This window comes from Tamandua tetradactyla, chromosome 10 (assembly GCF_023851605.1).
Source record: "Tamandua tetradactyla isolate mTamTet1 chromosome 10, mTamTet1.pri, whole genome shotgun sequence".
In the NCBI taxonomy this organism is placed as follows: domain Eukaryota; kingdom Metazoa; phylum Chordata; class Mammalia; order Pilosa; family Myrmecophagidae; genus Tamandua; species Tamandua tetradactyla.
In genome coordinates this window covers 88,986,671-89,006,419 of record NC_135336.1, presented here as the reverse complement: position 1 = coordinate 89,006,419, position 19,749 = coordinate 88,986,671, and the positions used below count along the sequence as shown (strand labels likewise).

General features: G+C 38.5%; 1 protein-coding gene across 2 annotated transcripts in view; it reads left to right on the top strand.

Annotated features, from left to right (window-relative positions):
* The window catches only part of GRIK1 (glutamate ionotropic receptor kainate type subunit 1), a 147,319-nt gene that overhangs the window by 13,355 nt on the left and 114,215 nt on the right, over positions 1-19,749 (top strand). For both annotated transcript variants that reach the window (XM_077118806.1, XM_077118805.1), the window contains exons 3-4: positions 2,692-2,873; positions 18,351-18,404. In XM_077118806.1, coding sequence (XP_076974921.1) covers positions 2,692-2,873; positions 18,351-18,404 — 236 coding nt within the window. The remainder of the gene's footprint in view (positions 1-2,691; positions 2,874-18,350; positions 18,405-19,749) is intronic.

Sequence of the window (19,749 nt, the reverse complement as noted above, 5' to 3'; positions counted from 1 at the left end):
CTGTGTTTCCAGAGGCCCATTTTTCTGTATGTGGGCAAAATAAGAAAATTAGAGTATGAGTAGTGAGTTTTTAATAAAGATAAATTTATTACAATTAGAAATTCATCTTTTATACTCAGTTGCTATCCTTTCTACTCTACTGGTATTAAAATATACTTTCTTTTATGAAACAATTGGAAGTAAATGGCAGTTTTCTTGTTGATTGGTTGTTTTTTAATGGCCTCCTGGCAAATAATAAAGGGTCAACATTTTTATGCCGAACCACATTTTTGTCCCTAGTTCCTTCATTTGTCCATTCATTCCTTTGTTTTGATTTTGAAGTTGGTTATGTATTTATTTAGTAAATGAGTTGATCTGAAATCCAAAAGTAGGGGTAGGGGAACACAGAATTGGTCAGAAGATGGACCAAGCTTCAAGCCCCCAGTTCCAACACTTCTTAGCTACATGACCTGAGTAAGTCAATCCATCCTCCATCAGCATCAACTATATCAACTCATAACCTATGAGGCTCAGTAGTAATGGCTGCCCTTCCCATCTCACTAAAGTTATTAGGGCAAAATCCTACAGGTTGTAGGATCTTGAAGGAGGAAGTGTTCATCACACACTCCCAGTGCTTAGCATGGGGCTCGGCACATAATGGGCATTCATAAAATGTTTCCCCAGAGAGATGATGAATGAAGTGAGAAAGTGTATGTCAACTCTAAATTCCATAAACATGTGTGTAAGTCACGTGTTAAGGAGATGTATTTCAAGATTGACACAGCATTCAACAAAGAGCAAATTCATTGCACAAAATGAAATGCACTTTTAAAATTTGTTTCTTTCCCCCCATTTTCTTTAAAGTCCACATCAAAGTTTCCCTTGTGGCCTTACTCAAAGAAATATGTGGCTGCAAAGCAGGAGGGTGTTAGGAGAGAAGAGGAGAGAGATGCAGGCAGCCCAGGGAAAAGATGAAAGGCAAAAAAAAAAAAAAAAAAAGGAAGAGAATGGGTCCCTATTTTCCCCCCATCTTATCGGACAATCTTGAGCTATATCTGTTCCCTCAGCACAGACCACTTGTATTTGTAAGCCAGGATGGCGAAATGGAGACTGCACATTGGATTCACAATTTTAATACCACTACGCCTATTTGTATAATCCTGAGTAGATTACCTAATTGCCGTCTCAATTTACCTGTTTGTAAAATGAAGATGATAATGCCTCATGAATTATTGTGAGGCTTACCAAATATAACAAATGCAAATATTCACTTCACTGTGCTCAGTTTCCTTCAATTTTTAGTACTCATCAGTGGCTCAGGACAAGTGGCTCTGTAAGTAAGAGAACAAGTAGCTCATTACTGATACCTGAAAGCCTTCAACCACGTTGACTGATTTGAACCTGGAGAGAAACAAGAGTCCAGGAAGCTTATCCTCCTAACAAGTTCTATTTTTACATTTTTATTTTGAAAAAAGGGAAAATGAGCACTAAGTCTTGATTTGGTTCTATAATCCCCACCCCCATTTGACTCTGAAGAGAAGCATAATTACAGGTTTGCAGCATATCAGAACCAAAGGTACCCATGGTGTCTGAGAATCAATTGAGCCACAAAAAAAATGTGGCTGCTGGGGGGAAAAAAAACTATTTAAATAAAATAAGACAAATGAAGGAAATGTATTCAGTAGGGAAGTAGCCAGCATCCATGCTGTATCTTGCATAACTCATACCACAGTATCTATCTGAATACTCATAAAGCTTAACATTCCCTATTGATTACTTGAAGCTGACAAATCCTAATCGGCACAGAACTGCATGTCAAAAAAACAAAAAGCAAAAACAAAGACTAAGTCAATTTTCCAATATTATGGGAGCCTTTGAGTGAGAGCAAGCATCATACAATGTAGCAAGCACCAGCTAACATTAAGGGAAATAAGGCAGAGGCTTTATAAACCTCTTTGCCTTGCCCTAGTAAAGCAACTCAGTAGATTCATATATATGGTGAATCAAATATTCTCCATCAAGTTGATGGCTGAATATCATTGCCTACAGTTACCAATGATGCACTTTTAAAGCATTTTGTTTCTGCTTTTATCATCATTTCTAAAAATTAATGGTCCTTTTTTAAAATTAAGTAAGGATTTTCCAATTCACATTCAATCATAATTAGAACCAGAATGTAATGAGTCGTTTAAAAATAGTTTTTATGGCAGGAACTCGAAGATTATATAAAGCAGCCAAACTAATTAACTGGTAAACCATATATTATATATGAATACTTGATGAGAAAGGCTTATGGAGGTTTACACCCCCAAGAAATCCTAATATCTTATTGACTTTTTAAGTGAGCAGGTGTTATCTATTTCTCTAGGCACCTTTGGAAACTTGAACTTTTTGTTAATAAGAATTTCACTGCTGCAGACTTGATTTGTTGAAGAGTCGAGGTGTTGGCTGTAAGGTGGAGAGGACAATTGCATTCTAGATAAATTCACAATGCACTTGGGAAGTTGTACTTCCAAGCCACACATACCCAAAAAGTGAATATAGTATAATCACCACAGAAAGAGGGTGGAGAAATGGGAAATAGATAGTATAACCTTCCGGTAGGTGGCTTCTTGATGTATTTGGGAAATGACATGAGTTTGACTGTAAATGGTAATAAGAAATACTCTTTCAACAGAAAGTCTCTATTGCATGATTGGATGTCATTTCTAGGTCTAATTCGTCTGCAAGAGCTCATCAAAGCTCCCTCCAGATATAATATTAAAATAAAAATCCGCCAGCTGCCCTCTGGGAATAAAGATGCCAAGCCCTTACTCAAGGAGATGAAAAAGGGCAAGGAGTTCTATGTGATATTTGATTGTTCACATGAAACTGCCGCTGAAATCCTTAAGCAGGTAAGAGGGGTAGGGAGGAGGTTGATGTGTGGGGGAAATGTTCATATCTCTTTCCAAAAGTGCCACCTGGTTTTCACTTAAGGCAGCCTGATCAAACTGCTGCAGTCCAGTTTAAGCTGAAGACTGCGGTTTTCAGAGCCATTTTAAAGAGCAGTGCTGCTTAAGGAGTTCAGGTGACTTCATTGAAGTCCCATGTAAGGATGGAGTTGTAGAAGTATGGTCCAGTATTTGCATTGGGAGGTACTTGGGTCCTGCCACTAGAGTGGTCCTGCCATTTCAAAGTGATTAAACACATATATATTTTTATGTCTCTTGAAAACACTGAGCCAGATTTCATTTACACAAAGTCTGACATGTCCTAAATATATCCTCCTCACAGCAAGACCTCTTTTGTCAAGCATTTGGCATTCTGGGCAGAGTAAAAAGGGTCACAGGGGCAGTGACTGAGAGATGCTGCTCTCTTCTGCTATAGAGGGTGAGCTGCTGTGCATTCATCTCCACGGATAATGTGGATGAAAACCCTTGGCAACTTGTGAAGTCCAAGATAAGTGAAAGATGTTAGTGAGACTAAGAATAACTACAAGTGGGGAGTAATAATTACTGAGCACTTCAGGTTGTAGCACTGACCTATGCCCAGGAAAGAAACTCCAAAAATAGAAAAATATACAGCGTCAACTAACTGCCTTCCAACCTGTAGTGATTTTTGCCCCCACCCCACCCTTACCCTGGGACTTTTGGCAATGTCTAGAGACATGTTTGGTTGGCTCCATGGGGCCAGGGGCATTCTACTGGCAAATGGCAGGTAGAGGATAATGTCAAACATCCTATAATGCACAGTAGTCCCCACACTCCCACACCCACACGTGCACAACAACAAAAAGCTATCATCCTAAAATATCAATAGAGCTGAGGCTGCTAAATCCTGACATAGACAAAGGCAAGGGAAAGGTTAGCTAGATGTTTAGAATAGAAGCATTAATAAAATAACAGGAAGACTGAACTTGGAGGAATGTCAGAAAAAAATTGCCAAGTTGCATTTATATGGACTAATGGACATCTCTTTATATTTAGTCTTAGTGTTACTGTGTCATAAGGCCATTTTCTTATCGAGAGTGACATAAGCTTTCATCATGCTCACCAGTTTAAAAGTTCTGATGTGTGCTCTGTGGTTGACTGGTAGTAGGTAGTAATTTCATAGGTAGACCAGCTACTCCACGTTAATGCAGACCTGTAGATTCCTGATCACCTGGAAGAGCTTTCTTGGAAGAGCCATATGGCTTAACTCTCCAATGCTGTATCTCATCCTTGCAGCACATTTCTCAGAAGTCACTGAGTTCAGAGTTAAGTTCTTAGTTGCATTGAAAGTGGACAATCAAAAAAGTCAATGAGATGTCTTATTAGTCACAAGATAAGTACTCTTTAAAAATCTACTTAGAATCATAGAACACATTTAAAGATGCTATTCAAAGCAGTTATAAACATCCTCAAGTCTAATCCTCTCACTTTCCAGGAGATAAAATGACTTTTTCAGAATCACATAACCAAGTACTTGAGTGCAACCTCCTTTCTTTCACCCAGTATTTTCTCTACTATGAGATGTTGCTTCTCCAGTTAGGACAAGTATCATGGTCGCATTACCAAATCCTTAGATATTTTAATTATGTCTCAGTAAAGACAGTAAGCCTATTGCAGTGATTTCAATAACAAAAGGACTTTAAAAGTAAATAAATACAATCAGCAGCCCTTTATTTTAAGTCCTCATTTGAGAATTTTAATACAGTTCATTAAAGTGTGTAATGGAGTGTGGACCAGAACTGAGAAAAACACCCAGATTTTACATGTAGCGCTCAAAATGCAAAGAAGCATCTTTTCCCAGGAGCCTGTTATAACTGAGCTGGGATCTTCTGTTCCATTTAAAAGAATGATTTGCTGATGAGGCTTCTCTTTGTTAGACATCCATTTGCCCCACATAACTGGCCACATGCTTCCCAGAGGGCAGGCCTGAAACAGGCAAGAGAAGATGTGCATGATGGGCATTGAAAGGGCTCCTAGAGTTTCTGCTCTTATTTCAACAAATTTAGACATTAAGTTCCTTTTATCTAAGTAGCTCTTTCCTGATACCCTAGCAATTACATCATTCAAAGGACGATTAAAACAAACAAATTTTCTAAAAGAAGCCCTCCTTGGAAATGTCTAGTGTGGTAAGAAGGGGGTGGAAAAGGGCTTTAGTTCAGCTTTGTTCCAACCATTGACACAAAACCTCTGTTTTATCATACGCTATTTTTCCTGATCATTTCAACACTAAGATTGGCTATAAGGCTTGGGGGAAGATTTTGTTCTAGATTAATGATCTGCAAAATTTGAGGGGGAAAGGGGAGCATGTTGCAAAAGTTCCACATGAAACCTCTATTTTATGACGTATGAAAGTACAATTGCTCCTTTTGAAATGGCAGCAAAGGACCCAGGTCAGCTCCCTAAGGTTTGTTTTGGACCTTGAAGAGGTTGATATGGTGTGAAAAGTGATACTGGAGACCTTAGGACTTTCTGTTGTGGTCCCAATGAGGCCCATGTACTAAGTGATCCATTTTAGTTTAGATATGGGCAACAACCTCTAGAAACAAAATCTACTGTCTGCTGAGTAGTTGCCTAAAGAGACTAAGGATTCATGAGTTCAGGTTCCAAATTCCAGGCACCACTGCACAATCATTAGTTACTGGAGGAAAGAAAAGGAAGGAAGGAAGGAGATTGCATCATTTACTGAGTGCTCTGCCAAGTGCTAGTCAGAGGTTGTAATACTATATACTATCTCATGCAATCCTGAAACAGCCTCTCCAGGGAAGTTTGCTAAACTCATTTCAAAGTTAAGGGCACTGAAGCTCAGGTAGGTTAAATGGTCCGTGCAAGGTCACTCTCTTAGTACCCAGGCTGCCATATGGTCTCCAGATTATCTAATCTTAAAGTCCATGTGGTCATTTCACCATGAGGCACCCCCATTCAAAATGGATAACCACTCTCTAGGCTTCCAGAAATGTCTGGAAAACTGCAACCACTGGTTGGTCTTTTTTAGATGGATTTGATAATAATAGTTTTGCCTTTTGGTGTGTGACTAAAATCATTGCTGTGAAAATTTTCTCTGCCAGGTTAACTTGGCTTTCTTCTTGTGTACATTTCCCTGAACATCTCTGAATCTTCATAATACTTTGCCACTTTTTAATAACTCTTAAGAAAAAATAAATCAAATGCACTTTAAAGAAGGTATTTGACATTTATCTGAAAGTAAAAATTGGGGAAATGTCTATAGTTATTCTTGGGCTTGCTAATCACTCCAGCAAAGCAATTATTTCCATTCATATTGAACAAGTACTATATGATGAGAATCTGAAAAGTTATTTCCCCAAAATTAGTTAGAAATTCAAATGTCAAGACTTAATTAGGTTATAGAGAAACATTCCTTTTAGTATGAACAAACTATCTTCATGAATTTCTGAGGTCTGAAAGTTCCCCCAACAGCAAGTAGTATGCCATGATTGTGTAGTGTCATCTTGTGTCCTTGCCCATCCACCTCTGCCCAGCCAACAAATATCCTCCTGCTCTGCAAGAATACTGCTCTTTCCACTTCCCATGTGGAATTGCTGGCTCTTCAGCTCCTCCTCACTCCCACCTCCCACCCAAATCAGAACAAGCACAAGCTATTTATTCAGAGCTTGCTATCGCAAGAAAGTCAGCCATCAGCACTTGAGTTTGGAAGACACTCAAAGGTAGGCAGAAGAGTGAAAATGTTTTATAGTGGATCCAAGGGAAGGCTTCAGGTAGGCCCTGACTGCTCTATGTGATTGGTTAGGGGAGCATATTTGGCTTTCTCCAGTTAGTCCTAATTTGGAGGGGGGCAGGTTGCAAAAATCAGGGAAATTGTCGATCAAGTCCTGACGAACTTGGGGTCAGGGTCAATTGCTGCAGAGGTTGTAGTTTGGCTTCATGGTTGGTTGCTGCAGAGTTTGTGGGTCAGACTTCTGTTTTTCTATATGGTCTGGCCATTGTTCTTTTGTATATTCAGTCTTGAGGGGTGAGATCTTTTGCAGTAGAAAGTTGAAGCTCAGAGATAATGATAATAGCATTTACTCTCTACTGAGCATGTTCCCTTGTCTCCTCTGTACCTTAAGGCAAAATTCATGGCCTGTGTGACCTGACCTGCCTTTTCCTCCCGCCTCCTTGCTGGCCTTTGCTCATTGATACTCTGGTCCCAGGAGCATTCTACTTGGCCAGTGTGACACCCCACTCCTTTCCCACTTCACAGCCTTAGCACTTGCAGCTACCAAAGACTGGAATACTCATCCTTAAAATGGGCTTCACCTAAATTGTTAAGATTCCCCTTGAGCACCGAGAGAACACCTTTCTCAATCCTTAAGATAGCACTCTGCCTAGCTTCCTGGTAACCCCAATAAAAGTCTGTAATTAAGGATGTTTATTCATTGGTTGTCCATATGTCCTGTTAGACTAAACTCCAAGAGGACTTTCTTTGCCTTGTTCGCCCAAATCCCCCACACCTAGTATGTTTCTTGTTACATAGTGAGCGTTCCGTACAGATCTGTTGAATGAATAAGTGAGTCAAAATATCTTAGGTCCTTTAATTAGTAATGTCCAAAATCATCTTCCTTCCATCCTGCTCAGAACACTATATCCTCAACTCTGCCAAGCATCGTTTGGGCTATTCATACCTCTGTGCCTCAGTGTCCTCAAAAGGGAGGTTCCTTTCAATCCCTGAAGTACTATATTATTAAGAACTGGAAAGAAATGTGTCTCTTTGGAAACTGCTTAGTTGTTTTAAAATCCTGTAGTAAGATTGAGGAAACAAGCCAAAGCTTCAGTACAGGAGCCTGAATCCTAATGTGTTCTCTGACAGGGAGGGAGGCACAGTGATGCTTCCACCATCTGGGAAGCTGTGGTGGGGCTGGGACAAGTGAGTCTCTAAGCTGCAGAGCAGCCAGGCCAGGGAATGAGTGAGAACATACTGTATCTGACTTAAGGAAAATTGCTCCCTCGTTTACATGAGCAAGTGCATGAGAGGTGGTGCCCCCCCCCACATACACAAATACACACATTTATGGCAATGAGTATTCTGCTTTAATTGTGCCATAAATCTCCATACAACATTTTAATATTTGACAGAATTTTATTGCATTTTTCTCTTGTCAATGTTTGCACACTCGCTTTTTTTGTTTGATTTTTTTTCTTTTCATTTAATTAACAGAAAAAAGGTCAGGGAGAAAATGTATTTTTTTTAATGTTCTGCTTTCCTCTGCTAAGAAGTGCAGTAGCAAGGCTAATTAATCAAATAATTTTGTGCATTGACTCTTTCTTCATACATATTTTGCCTAATGGCTGTGATGAGAGCAAGATGAGATGGTCCTATGTGTTCTATTCCATGTTTCCACATCATCCATCTTTCCTCTCTAAGATCAGAAACCACCAAGTCCAGCCATGCTACATTAAGAATTTGCCAGCCTGTGTTTGGAACTGTGTCAACTAAATCAGATCTTCAAGTGTGTAATTTTTAGTCATAAATATCTAGGATAGGCCAAAGACCCTAGGATCTACTTTTTACTCAACATTTTCTGTATGTCGGTCAGTGCGCTAAGCAGGTGAAATACATCACTCATTTTAATTCATAAGAAATGTGTGTATAGAAGAAGCTGACAGAGCTCCAAGAGATTTTGTAAGTTGTCCAAGTTCACATAAGCCAGTAAGTGGCAGAGATGGGATTTCAAAGTTTTCTCTAATTTGAAAAGGAAAAGAAAATATCATGTTTTGCCACTGTCAGGTACACCAAGATGTCAACTGGCCTTCAGAGTAAAGGAACTGAGCACCTCTCAGTTAGCCTTAGACTTCTTGAATGTAGTCATTTCATTTTAATTCCAAACATCCAATCATTTCTAGCTAAAATGAGGTCCCAAGAAATGCTGATATATTGCATGTTCCATGGCCAAGTATGGAATGTAATAGGGACACCGCAGAGTAATTCATTCTTTCATTCAACTAATATTTGGTAAGCACTGACTGAAGGTGATAGAGACAAAAAGTGAAAATTAAAAAAAAAAAACAAAAAACCTACCCACTTAGGGAAAAAAGAGGCCTTTAAAATGAATGTCACAAGAATATAGCTATACAACACTTAGAAACTGGTCTGAATTCATAATGCTACCTCCTATAGAAGTAAGGGGACCCTTACAATTGGGGGACCCAGTTACAAATTCAGCTCTTCCCTAATATATTACAGTAATACAGTAACTACCATCTTACTCTCTCCCAGAACAAGTTACACCTTTGTCTAAAACCATCTCTTTTTATACACCCACAAAGTCCCATGTTACAGATGAGAAAATGAGGCTCCAAATTATAACACTCAGTGGCAGAGTGGGATTTCAAACTAAGGCATAATGCTCCCATGCCTGATTTGCTCTGACCCTCCAAGCAGCAAAGACCCCCTGAGTCCAAGCAAGTCCATTGATTCTTCTTCGTCTCAATCACCTCATCATTAAAGCTGGATCTTGAATTCAAAACGCGCGAAGGTTCCCCACAGTTCTGAGCATCTGTGAACACAAATGATAAAAAATCATCTAACTCTGCTCTAGTACTGAACTTACATTGAACCTTGTACTTTAGCATGTTCTCAAAGAAATGGGAATTCATTAGGCAGTTCACTTTTTTAAAGTTCATAGAGTCCTTTGGTAGTCTTTGAGCCAGTTAAGTGATGATAAGTTCATTACATTGAATAAATCTTGACAATGTAATAATGATGAATCGCAATTTATACTAACTGGATGGTAATTTGTTGTATATTATATAATTATTGGGGCAATGCATTTTCATACTAATTATGCTTCTCTCAGACTGCTATTAAAATCTATTTACATTCCCTGAGCACATAGTTAGGGTTTTTTGCTAAGCAGTTCATAGATATGAGTTTGTCATAAAATGTACACAAGAATTAATTAATCTTTATGGGTAACTAAGGACTTACTAAAAGTGTATGCAATTGTTCCATATTCTTAGTGCCCAGGATGCCCATTTGAGGATTCTCAAAAGCCTGCAAAGAGCAGATGTGGGAAAAGACTTAGATTAACTTCAGACTGAATTGGAAGGCAGTAAAAGTCACATAAATGCTCTAAAGGTTAATGAAAGCTACATCAAAATTTGACTTTAATAGGAGATAAGAGAAATTATCCTTGCAATTGGAGGGGGTACTTAGGAAGGAATTACGTAAAGAATTTGAGTATGTGGATTGGAATATGCCGTAAACCTGTTGCAGAATCACTGAACTCCAGTTTTATTTAAAATTGTGGGGAAATGTCCCTGAATGTGCTGTTTTCTGTGTGTGTGGGGGGGTGGAGGAGTGGAGGGGAGAATCACAATGTCTATCATATTTTCTAAGAAGTCAGAAGACTGAAAGAGCTTAAAATATACCCACGTTTTTCTTCTTCAACCCTTCATAAATGCAAGATTGCATAGAAGATTGTTTTTCCCTACCCTCACACAGCTGTTAGCCAAATTCCCTTGTTATACAGGTGGTCCTGTGAAATGTGAAGATCACTCATTTTTTCAGCTAATATTTATTGAGTGTTTTCTATGTGCCAAAGACTGTGCTGGGGTAAAAGGGAAATAAAATGCCATTAAAAGCTCCAACATACTGCAAGAGGTCATCGTATAGCAGAGGATTTGGTGATTTGTTATTTTTCCATATCTGTTAAATAGAAATGTAGCAGCACATGCTCACATTGCTTTGAACAAAGTTAAATGAGAAAATACTTCCAAGACACTAAGCCCAGAACTGATAGATAAAACATTCCACATTACAAATCATCATTATTGTTACCAGTATTAAGTCTAAGCAAAACTACCATAAGTATACTTAGAGTTCATAGCTCAAAGGGCTCCTGTTAAAGTCTTGTCCACGGTATTTCTGACCACTTTCTTCCCATGTTCGAAATTCCTCAGGGCCCACTCTACCCCCATTCCATTGCTTTACATATAAAATACACTTGGCTTATAATGGCTTGCAAAGTTCTCCACACTTTGTACCCACTGCCATTATAACATCTACTACACAATAATATCTATTATTATATCTATTGTGCAATTGTAGCAAAAAAAGTTACAATTTGTTATACAATTGCCTTTTCTTGATGAAAGGTGACTTATTTAAAAGGAAATTAATGTTCCTCTCAAACTACCACCCAAGCGATTCAAAATCACAAGAAAAGCTGGGGTCTAATTGACTGTAACTTTTGAATGGGTGACAAAATAGAAGAGCTGGGTGGGCCACGGTGGCTCAGCAGGCAGAGTTCTCGCCTGCCATGCCAGAGACCTGGGTTCGATCCCCAGTGCCTGCTCATGCAAAAAAAATAAATAAATAAAATAGAAGAGCAATGTAGAACTGAATTTTTGAGGAAAGAAAGAACAGTGAGTGGCCACCTCGCAGTACAAGAACATGGGCCGAGGGAGAAATTTTATGGTTGAGCCGAGCTACTGGGTAGGAGCCTCCCTTGAAAATAGGCAACTAATAAAGTTTTCTTGGTTTAATGGATGCATTCTTTAAGATAAATTCTCAATTCATGAGGTTATGATTTTGCTCTCAGCAAACAACCACATGCTGTCACTTGGGTTCTAAAAGATCAGAGAACTTTGTACAAGTGATTGGTTTTCCTGACATGCACGCCTTCTATTCCAATTAACAAATTAACATAGTGCAAAGAGCCTAGGATTAAAATCAAACCTGGTTTCCAGTACAGGAACTATGCTTTATTTTTTGAATCTATAGAATAAGATTAATGTACTTCTTCCCTAATAGTCTGGAAAGCTACGGCAGACTCAGCAAACGGTAGCTATGATCATGATTATTCTGGCTTAAAGATGTGAATTTGCCTAATATAAATCAGTGGCTTTCAGTCCCGGCTGCACAGCAGAATCATCTGGAGAACTGTTAACAGATATCAATGCCTAGAACTTACCCCAGACCAAATAAATCAAAGTTATGGGGATCTGGTCAAGGTATTTGTATTTTTTAAAAGCTCCTCGAGTGTTTCAAATGCATTCTAAACCTGATGGCTATGGAGCAAGTTGACAAAATAAAATCACTGAGCTGCAAAAGCTGAGGAATGGACTTCGGTCTCATGATAGCTTTACTGAACTATAGCTAGCTCGTGAGACCTGACCAGTAAGACAACCACTTACTGACTCTCAAAAAGTTAACTTCGGACAAATATGAAGTCTAGTTTTTATTACCATCATTATGAAAAAAGCTTATTGCAAGAAGATTACACTTTATTCACCAGTCTCTCTTAACTTTCCAGCTTCTAGAATTTGTTCAGTACTTTGCCGTTAAAACTTTTCTTCCACTGTCTTCTTTCCCACACATCATTTTTCCACCAATTTCCCCTTGGTACTGCAGAGAGTTTATTTTTTAGGTTCATGTAATCCTTCAAACGCTCTACTGTCTCCTATTTGCCAGATTGCCTATTTCATTCTGCCAGGGGAAATCGTTTTTACCTGCTCTGTTCTCAGCAGCATGTTCTCCGTAAATAGCATAATCTCTTCTGTTGTGCACCTGGGTGATGAAATCTGGCTCTTATGGCAGGATTATCTTCTGAAGCTAAACTAAACCCCTTTTGTTTCTACCCAGTTTTTAAAAAACACAACTGTTAGTATCAGCTTCCCTTCTCCTCCTGACCATACCTCTGGAGAGAGGAGCTTACAAATGAGTTAAGATTGAAGGGCATATCCAAGTAGTGCAGCTATTCCATTCAGCAACACTTTGCAGAGTATCCTTTGCTTTTCTTTGATTTAACTTGGAAGCAGAAGGACATGGGTTTGCAAATGGTATAGCCCTCTCTTTCAACGGGCTGTAGGTAGCTTACATCTGCTTATGTGCATGAGGTTTGCAAGTGTATTTGTGGGGGTGAGCACGGCAAAATTTAGAAAGTTGTCAACCTCAAAGAAGTCATTTTTTCCTCTTGATACATGCACTTGATGTTAATACACTAAAAGGGTATAGTCTCATGCTAGAAGAAAAGACTAGAAAATGAAGTATATCAGTTTCCTCATGCTACTGTCACAAATTCCCACAAGCTTAGTGGCTTAAAACAACACAATTTTAATCTCCTCCAGTTCTGGAAGTCAGAGGTCTAACACCCAGGTCTTATCAGGGCTGTGTTCCTTCTGAAGGCTTCAGGGTAGAGTCCATTTCTTTGCCTTTCCCAGCTTCTGAAAGCTGTCCTCATTCCTTGGTCAGGGACCCCTCCCATTTTCTTGCTTTCCTTTTCTCTCTCTGCTTCCATTTTCACATCACCTTCTCTACCTTCTGACCTTCCTGCTTCCCTCTCATAAGTACCCTTGTGATTATGTTCACCCCATCCAGATAGTCTGGGATAATCTCTTCGTCTCCAAATCCTTCATTGAATCACATCTGTAAAATCTCTTTTACCATGAAAGCTAATATAGTCACAGGTTCTTGGAGGTGGGACTGGGACAGCTACAGGGGGCCATCGTTCACCTTATCTCCTGAGAAATGGGACATTTTTCCATATGTCAGAGTTTTGTGGGGTCAATGCCATTTTCTACACATTCCATTGCTACTTTTGTAGGTGAAAGTTATCATTCAAGTGGCATGAGTGTTGGGGTTTGTTTTATTTAAAAGCAATATGGACTGCTTTGAAGGGTTTCTCATGTCTAGCTTCTTCGACTGATGACTGACCCTAAGACTCGAGTGGCAGAGGTTAGCACAGAGGCAGCCTAAAGCAGTGCAGTTGGCAAGTGAGAAAGAACTACAGGTTGGAACTCAAACCCTCTTCTTAAAATTGCTGCTCTGAGACATAAAAAAGAATTTTATATCAATCACCTGGCTTCCTGAAGATTCGTAAGCTGAGATAACTTATTTCTATCTTGAGATAAAACCATTATTTTAGTCACACAGCATGTCACACATTTGGAAGTTGTTCACTTGAAATTATTGACTAGAAACCACGTCTGATGGTTTAGAATTTATCCTCATATTGAGAAGGCTATAAAAGAAAAATACACCTCAGGTTAGTCAATATAAACTTCCCAAAATACATATTTTTCAATAGAAAGTAGCAGTAATAAAAACACTTATCGACATTATAGGAGCTCCCCAAACATTGCTTTGGAGCCATTTTAAGTTTCCATTGCAACACGAGGAGCATTATGTCAATTATTTATGACATACAGTTTGCTTAAGCAATGAATTCTGAAAATCTGTGAAGACCTATTTTATTCTGTTTCCATAGCACCTTTTTGCCATCTGGGAAACCATCTGGTTGAAATATGGCTCCTTAGGGTGTCCAGATATGTTGTTGGGAGTCTGGTCAGATGATTTTCCATGTATCTTACAGGCACCTCTGTCACCAACATCAGGCATTAGATCCCACAAACCTTGACTCCATCATCTTAATCCTGACTTGAGTGAGGACTAGCAAGACAAATTAAATAGGGTCTTGGTGTTGCTCAGATTCTACCTTAACTTCATTCACTTAATTCCAAAAGATAGTCTTTGCCAAGAACAGACATAGACCATGGAGGGTCAGTGCTTCTGAGAACAAGGTTATGAGCATTTAGTTTCACAAACTTCAGAAAACAGTGGAGCCAATGTAGGGTCACCACTGTTGATAAGCAATAACTATGTCCTGGGATAGATTGATAATAGCAAGACCACTGAGCTATCTATTCTGCCATCTGAAGTTTCATGTTTGATACAAATAGAAGAAAACAACAGCTATTATCTAGACATTAAAGCTACAAAAGAGTTACAAGGTTTTCCAACTTCAGAGCAGCATATAGAGAAAGCCTGAGGACTATGTTATCTAGATGGAAAAGAACATTGTAAGTGTATGAACTTTAGTCTCTCTTTATGGATAAAAATTAGTCAGCTTGTCCCAACCACGATTATTTATTTCTTTGTACCTATCTTTATTCTACAAAGGATTGGAACATCCTAGAACAAAACATTTGAAACAAAGAGGATAGATATTGTTTTAAGAGGGAGGAGAGGAGAGTTAGTACGAAGGGCACAAAGGGGAAAATTAAGTAGGAAAAGCATAAAGCTGGATAAAATTAGTATGCAAAGAATATATACCATATGTTCTTGACTATTTGCTAGTGGGGGATCCACAATTTTGACCCTAAACTTCCTATAAATCAAAACAAAGATGTAAATGAAACCATTTACATGGCTTGCGGTATTCATGAAACAGAAAACTTCAGTTATTCGAAAAAGGACAGTTTGTCCAGGCACTGACAACTATGCCAATTGCGTGTTAGGCAGAATGGTATCTATGGAGGGTAACCTATGTAGGCCTCTTTCTCACCTCTTTGGCCAGAACCAGCACAGGTCCTCACCCAAGCAGCAGGGGCCAGAAAATTCCATCCCATCACATGCCCTTCAAATGGAAAACTGGCAAACTGCACTTATGCCTTCCACACAATGGGTCCTCCAAAATGCACTCCTATTACAGATACATAATGTCATTAAAAGGGCTGGGGTTTTGCTCTAGGTCAACAATATGATGTCAAAAGGTAACATAATAGGAATAATTACATGAGAAATGACTATCATTAAAAGAACATATTGAGCGGGCCACCGTGGCTCAGCAGGCAGAGTTCTAGCTTGCCATGCCAGAGCCCGGGGTTCAATTCCCGGTGCCTGCCCATGCAAAAAAAAAAAAAAAAACCATATTAGTAGACACAATTAAGAATAGCCTGTGATCAATAGGAACATATTGTATGTCAGATTTATTATATAGTAGTGTTTGTGAAATGATGAGTTTTGAGCCATTAAAAATTATTTAAACAGAGCCCGAACTAGTTCCTAGAAATAGTTCCCTGGTAAAGTATACATGCCGCTGAGGTTTGCACTGTCTAGTTAATCCAGGAGACAAGTACAGTCTCAAAATCCAAAGCAGATGGTGTTCATTGGGTGGGAATGGAGTCAGTTTTGCAAAGGACTATTAGAAAACTCCCCATATCGTGTTTACATGTTTTCATTGTAAGGATAAAATGACATTTATCTTGATGCACCATTTTCCTTTAATGACTTTCAGTTGAAATACCAACATGCATAGAAAAATCATAGTGTGAGTGAATATTTTCACTTATAAAATAGACCATAAGACAGCAGGGCTACCAGCTGCAATCAGTCTATGGACCACAAGAACAGTTGTTTAGGAAGCACCACCGTTTCTCTTTTGGCTTTGTTGTTCTCATCAAGAAGTGTTTTCCTTTTTTTAGGGGGCTACATGGTCTGGGAATTGAACCTTGGTCTCCTGAATGAAAAGCAATCATTCTACCACTGAACCACCCATGTCCCCAAGAAGTTTTTTGTTTGTATGTAAAGAATGTTTGTATGTTTGTTCACTGTTGACAATAAAAATAATTTAGAAAAAGAAGTTTTTCATTCACTTGGGTCCTGAAAATCTGCAGATTAATGAGCATATTTGTTTTTTTAAATTCCACTTCTAGGAAATTCAAGGAAAGAACCAAGAGCCACTGACCCAGACAATTACTTAGGAAAGAGAGCAGGGATTTTTCTAAGAAAAGTATACCAAATAAAAAGTATATTTGGTGGACCCAAGGGCTCCTTTCATAATAAAAGTAGGCCTTCTGCTTGTTTATTCATTTCATATTCTTTTCCTACCTTACATAAGAGGTATATCAAATGCATATTTGCCACCAGGAATTATTACTACTAATACTAATAACATATCAAAAAAAAGTCAATATAGAGAGTGGAAAACCCCACTCTCTATATTGACATAAAACTTTTCCAGTTCCCTTTCAAAATGTAGTCTTGGCTGCAATTATAATATCTAATGACCAAAGTGAAAAATTGGATTCCTTACTGATCCCAGCAAGTTGCTCTTTGCGCAAATGATGTACGAGACTAGCTAATCATGCATGACTTTAAATGTTATCGATGGCCCTAAAGCAGGTCTATCCTTTTAAAAATCCTTTTGTGCACCTGGTCTTATTATCACCATAGCAGTGACTTACAGCCTGTGAACTCATGATTCCTAAAGAGAGTTTCCCATCATTTGTCTTACCTTGGTGACATTACAATTTCACTAAATATTCTTCTGGCTTCCACCTTAGCAGACAGGGCAAAGAAAGAGTCAGATTGGTGTTCGCTGCATGTTATCTGCTGTCACTGAATACTCTCTTCATTTTTTATTTGCTTTCATGTAAAATCCTTCTAGTTTACATATCCATTAATCACCTTTGAGGACCTCTGATAACTTGCGTTGCCTTTCTCCAGACCTTTTCAATCCATTTCTTCAAAGAAATTATGAAAGTCCTTAATGCAAATGTTTTTGTTTTCCATAGGGCAGTGATTCACCATCCTTGTTTGGAATATAGAGATCCAGGCCTCACTCTCAGAGATTCTAATTCACGATGTCATTAGAGTCCACAAATCCCTAATTTAAAATCTTACTCAGAGAGTTATCATTTGCATCCAGAATTGTTCAGCATTATAGGACAATTGGCTTGGAAATTTAAATTTTGAGTCTTGTCTATTCATTTCTTGACAAAAGTCAAAAAATGGAACCAAAATAGTCATTCTAGTAACCTGCTCCAAGGAAGGATATCCTCGGTTTAGAAGATTTAGAAACAGTAGCTTATCCAAATCGCTTGCAAATTTTTCTTCTTAGTTGACACATTTTTTTGCAGGAATCCAAAAGTAAGATCACAGCTTAATAAATTCTACATCTGCCTAGAACCCCAGTCGTTCCTGCCTACTTGCTCTTCCACCCCTCCCCCACAATGAAAAAATAATACACACTTACAGAATGTCTGGAATTGTCAAGATCCCAAGTGGGTAATTCAGAATTAAGATTATGAGACAATAGAAATTTGTATGCTTTCTGTTGTTCTGCCTGTAAACAGTTCGTCTTTTCCCATATTCTTTCTGTGATATAAGGTAGAAAGTTTTCAGAGACGTATGCATTTATATATCCTTATTTGAATATATCTACATATCTACATTGTCAACTAAACATTAAATGAGTTCTACTCTGTGGGAGACATTATGCTAAATACTAAAACTAAGGAGACCAATAAAATATACTCACGCTTGAAATTACTCAGAAATTTAGGCAATGGGAAAGGCAAAACCCTATGTCATTGTGGACAACTTCAAATATAAAATTTATTGAGTACTAGCTATACGTAAGTATGATTATCAGAACCATTATGCCTATGTAAAACATACATGGTGTAATGGAAAGAGCATTGGATAGAGATGCATGTCCTCGCTCCTACCCTTATATCAACCACTCAGGCTTCTATCTGCTGCGTCTTCGTATTTCTAAAGCTGTCCTTTTCTATGCTCCCAAGTTTTTACAGTCACCTTACTAATGATCTGTTACTTATTAATTCGGCTGCTTATTTGTATCCTTTATTTTTCTTTTGCAGATTCTGTTCATGGGCATGATGACTGAGTACTATCACTATTTTTTCACAACCCTGGTAAGAGCATCCAGTAGAAATGTATTCCATGTAATAGGAAACATCACAAATGGTTATTTTGAAGTCAGTCTTACCAATGTAAAAAGCAGGATATTGTAATGGAAATTTGCCTTTCTTAAGAATCCTTTAATTCAAGTAATGCTGAGCAGTAGAGGTATTTCCCTTTTATTTTCTTTCCCTTCCTGCCTTCCTTCCACTTTCTCTCCTTCTTTCTTCCTTCCTCCCTCCCTTTCTCTCTAGTTAGCAACATTATGCATATATCCAGGAAATTAGAAATATAAAATGATAATTCTGTTAAATAGAAACTGTCCAAGTGAAAACTATTCATAAAGAAACACCATCTACATTTTCCACTTACGTTAGAAGCCACAGCAAACTGTGTCTTTGCCTGCTTTGATAGGGTGAGGTTTACCAGCCTGGGTCCAGTAAAAACTGGGCTAGCCAGGTGTCATTTGTCAGATGTTTTGAAGACCTGGAAGAAGAGGAACTTGACAGAGGTTCTTCCAAATGGTGAACATTTTGCACCATTAAGAAAAACTGTGGTTCAAACCTTTAGAAATCCAAAGAAATTTTGTAAGACCTTAAATTTTGAGAGATTATCAGAATCAAGAGAGAATGATTTAGGGCATTTAACTCACCAAATATGTGTTACCTCTCATTCAGTCAATTTCACAAATCAGTTAACCTCAAGACACACACACACATACAATTCTTTATATGAGAAGAAAACACAACAAATGTCCTTTTCTAACCTGTAGAGGTATAATGGTAAAAGTGTCATTTTACCAAATAGGACTGACAAGGTAGCCTAGTGAATAGAGAAAATCAAAGAATTTGGAACAAGGATCAGACAGCTATCAGACTCATATTATTCATAGAAGCAATAAATGATATTCCTGACTCAAGTAACTCTGAGAGCATTGAGGGGTACAGAAGGCATCAGGAGACAAATGCTTTGGGGCAGTTGCCAAAGTTGTTACTGTTGATGATCATGGGGTGAGGGGAATGGGCATGTAAGATAGAACTTCTTAATGCACATTTCAGTGGTCTTTCCTCTTCCTTCTTGACCTCCTGATCAGGTCCTCTGCCAGAACAGTCTAGAAAAACCTTGGGAACTGAAAAGTATGTCTCACCCTGCTCACAAATTTGTCCTCTCACCCTTCATCAGGAACATCTGGGTATTACTTGAGTCAATGTGGTCATCTGCCTCAGAATTTTCTACTATACCCTAAGATCTGGTTTCCAAGAGATTTGAGAAAGTTTTTTTTTTTCATTGGCAGGCACTGGGAATCAAACCCGGGTCCTCGGGCATGACAGGCAAGCATTCTTGCCTGCTGAGCCACCG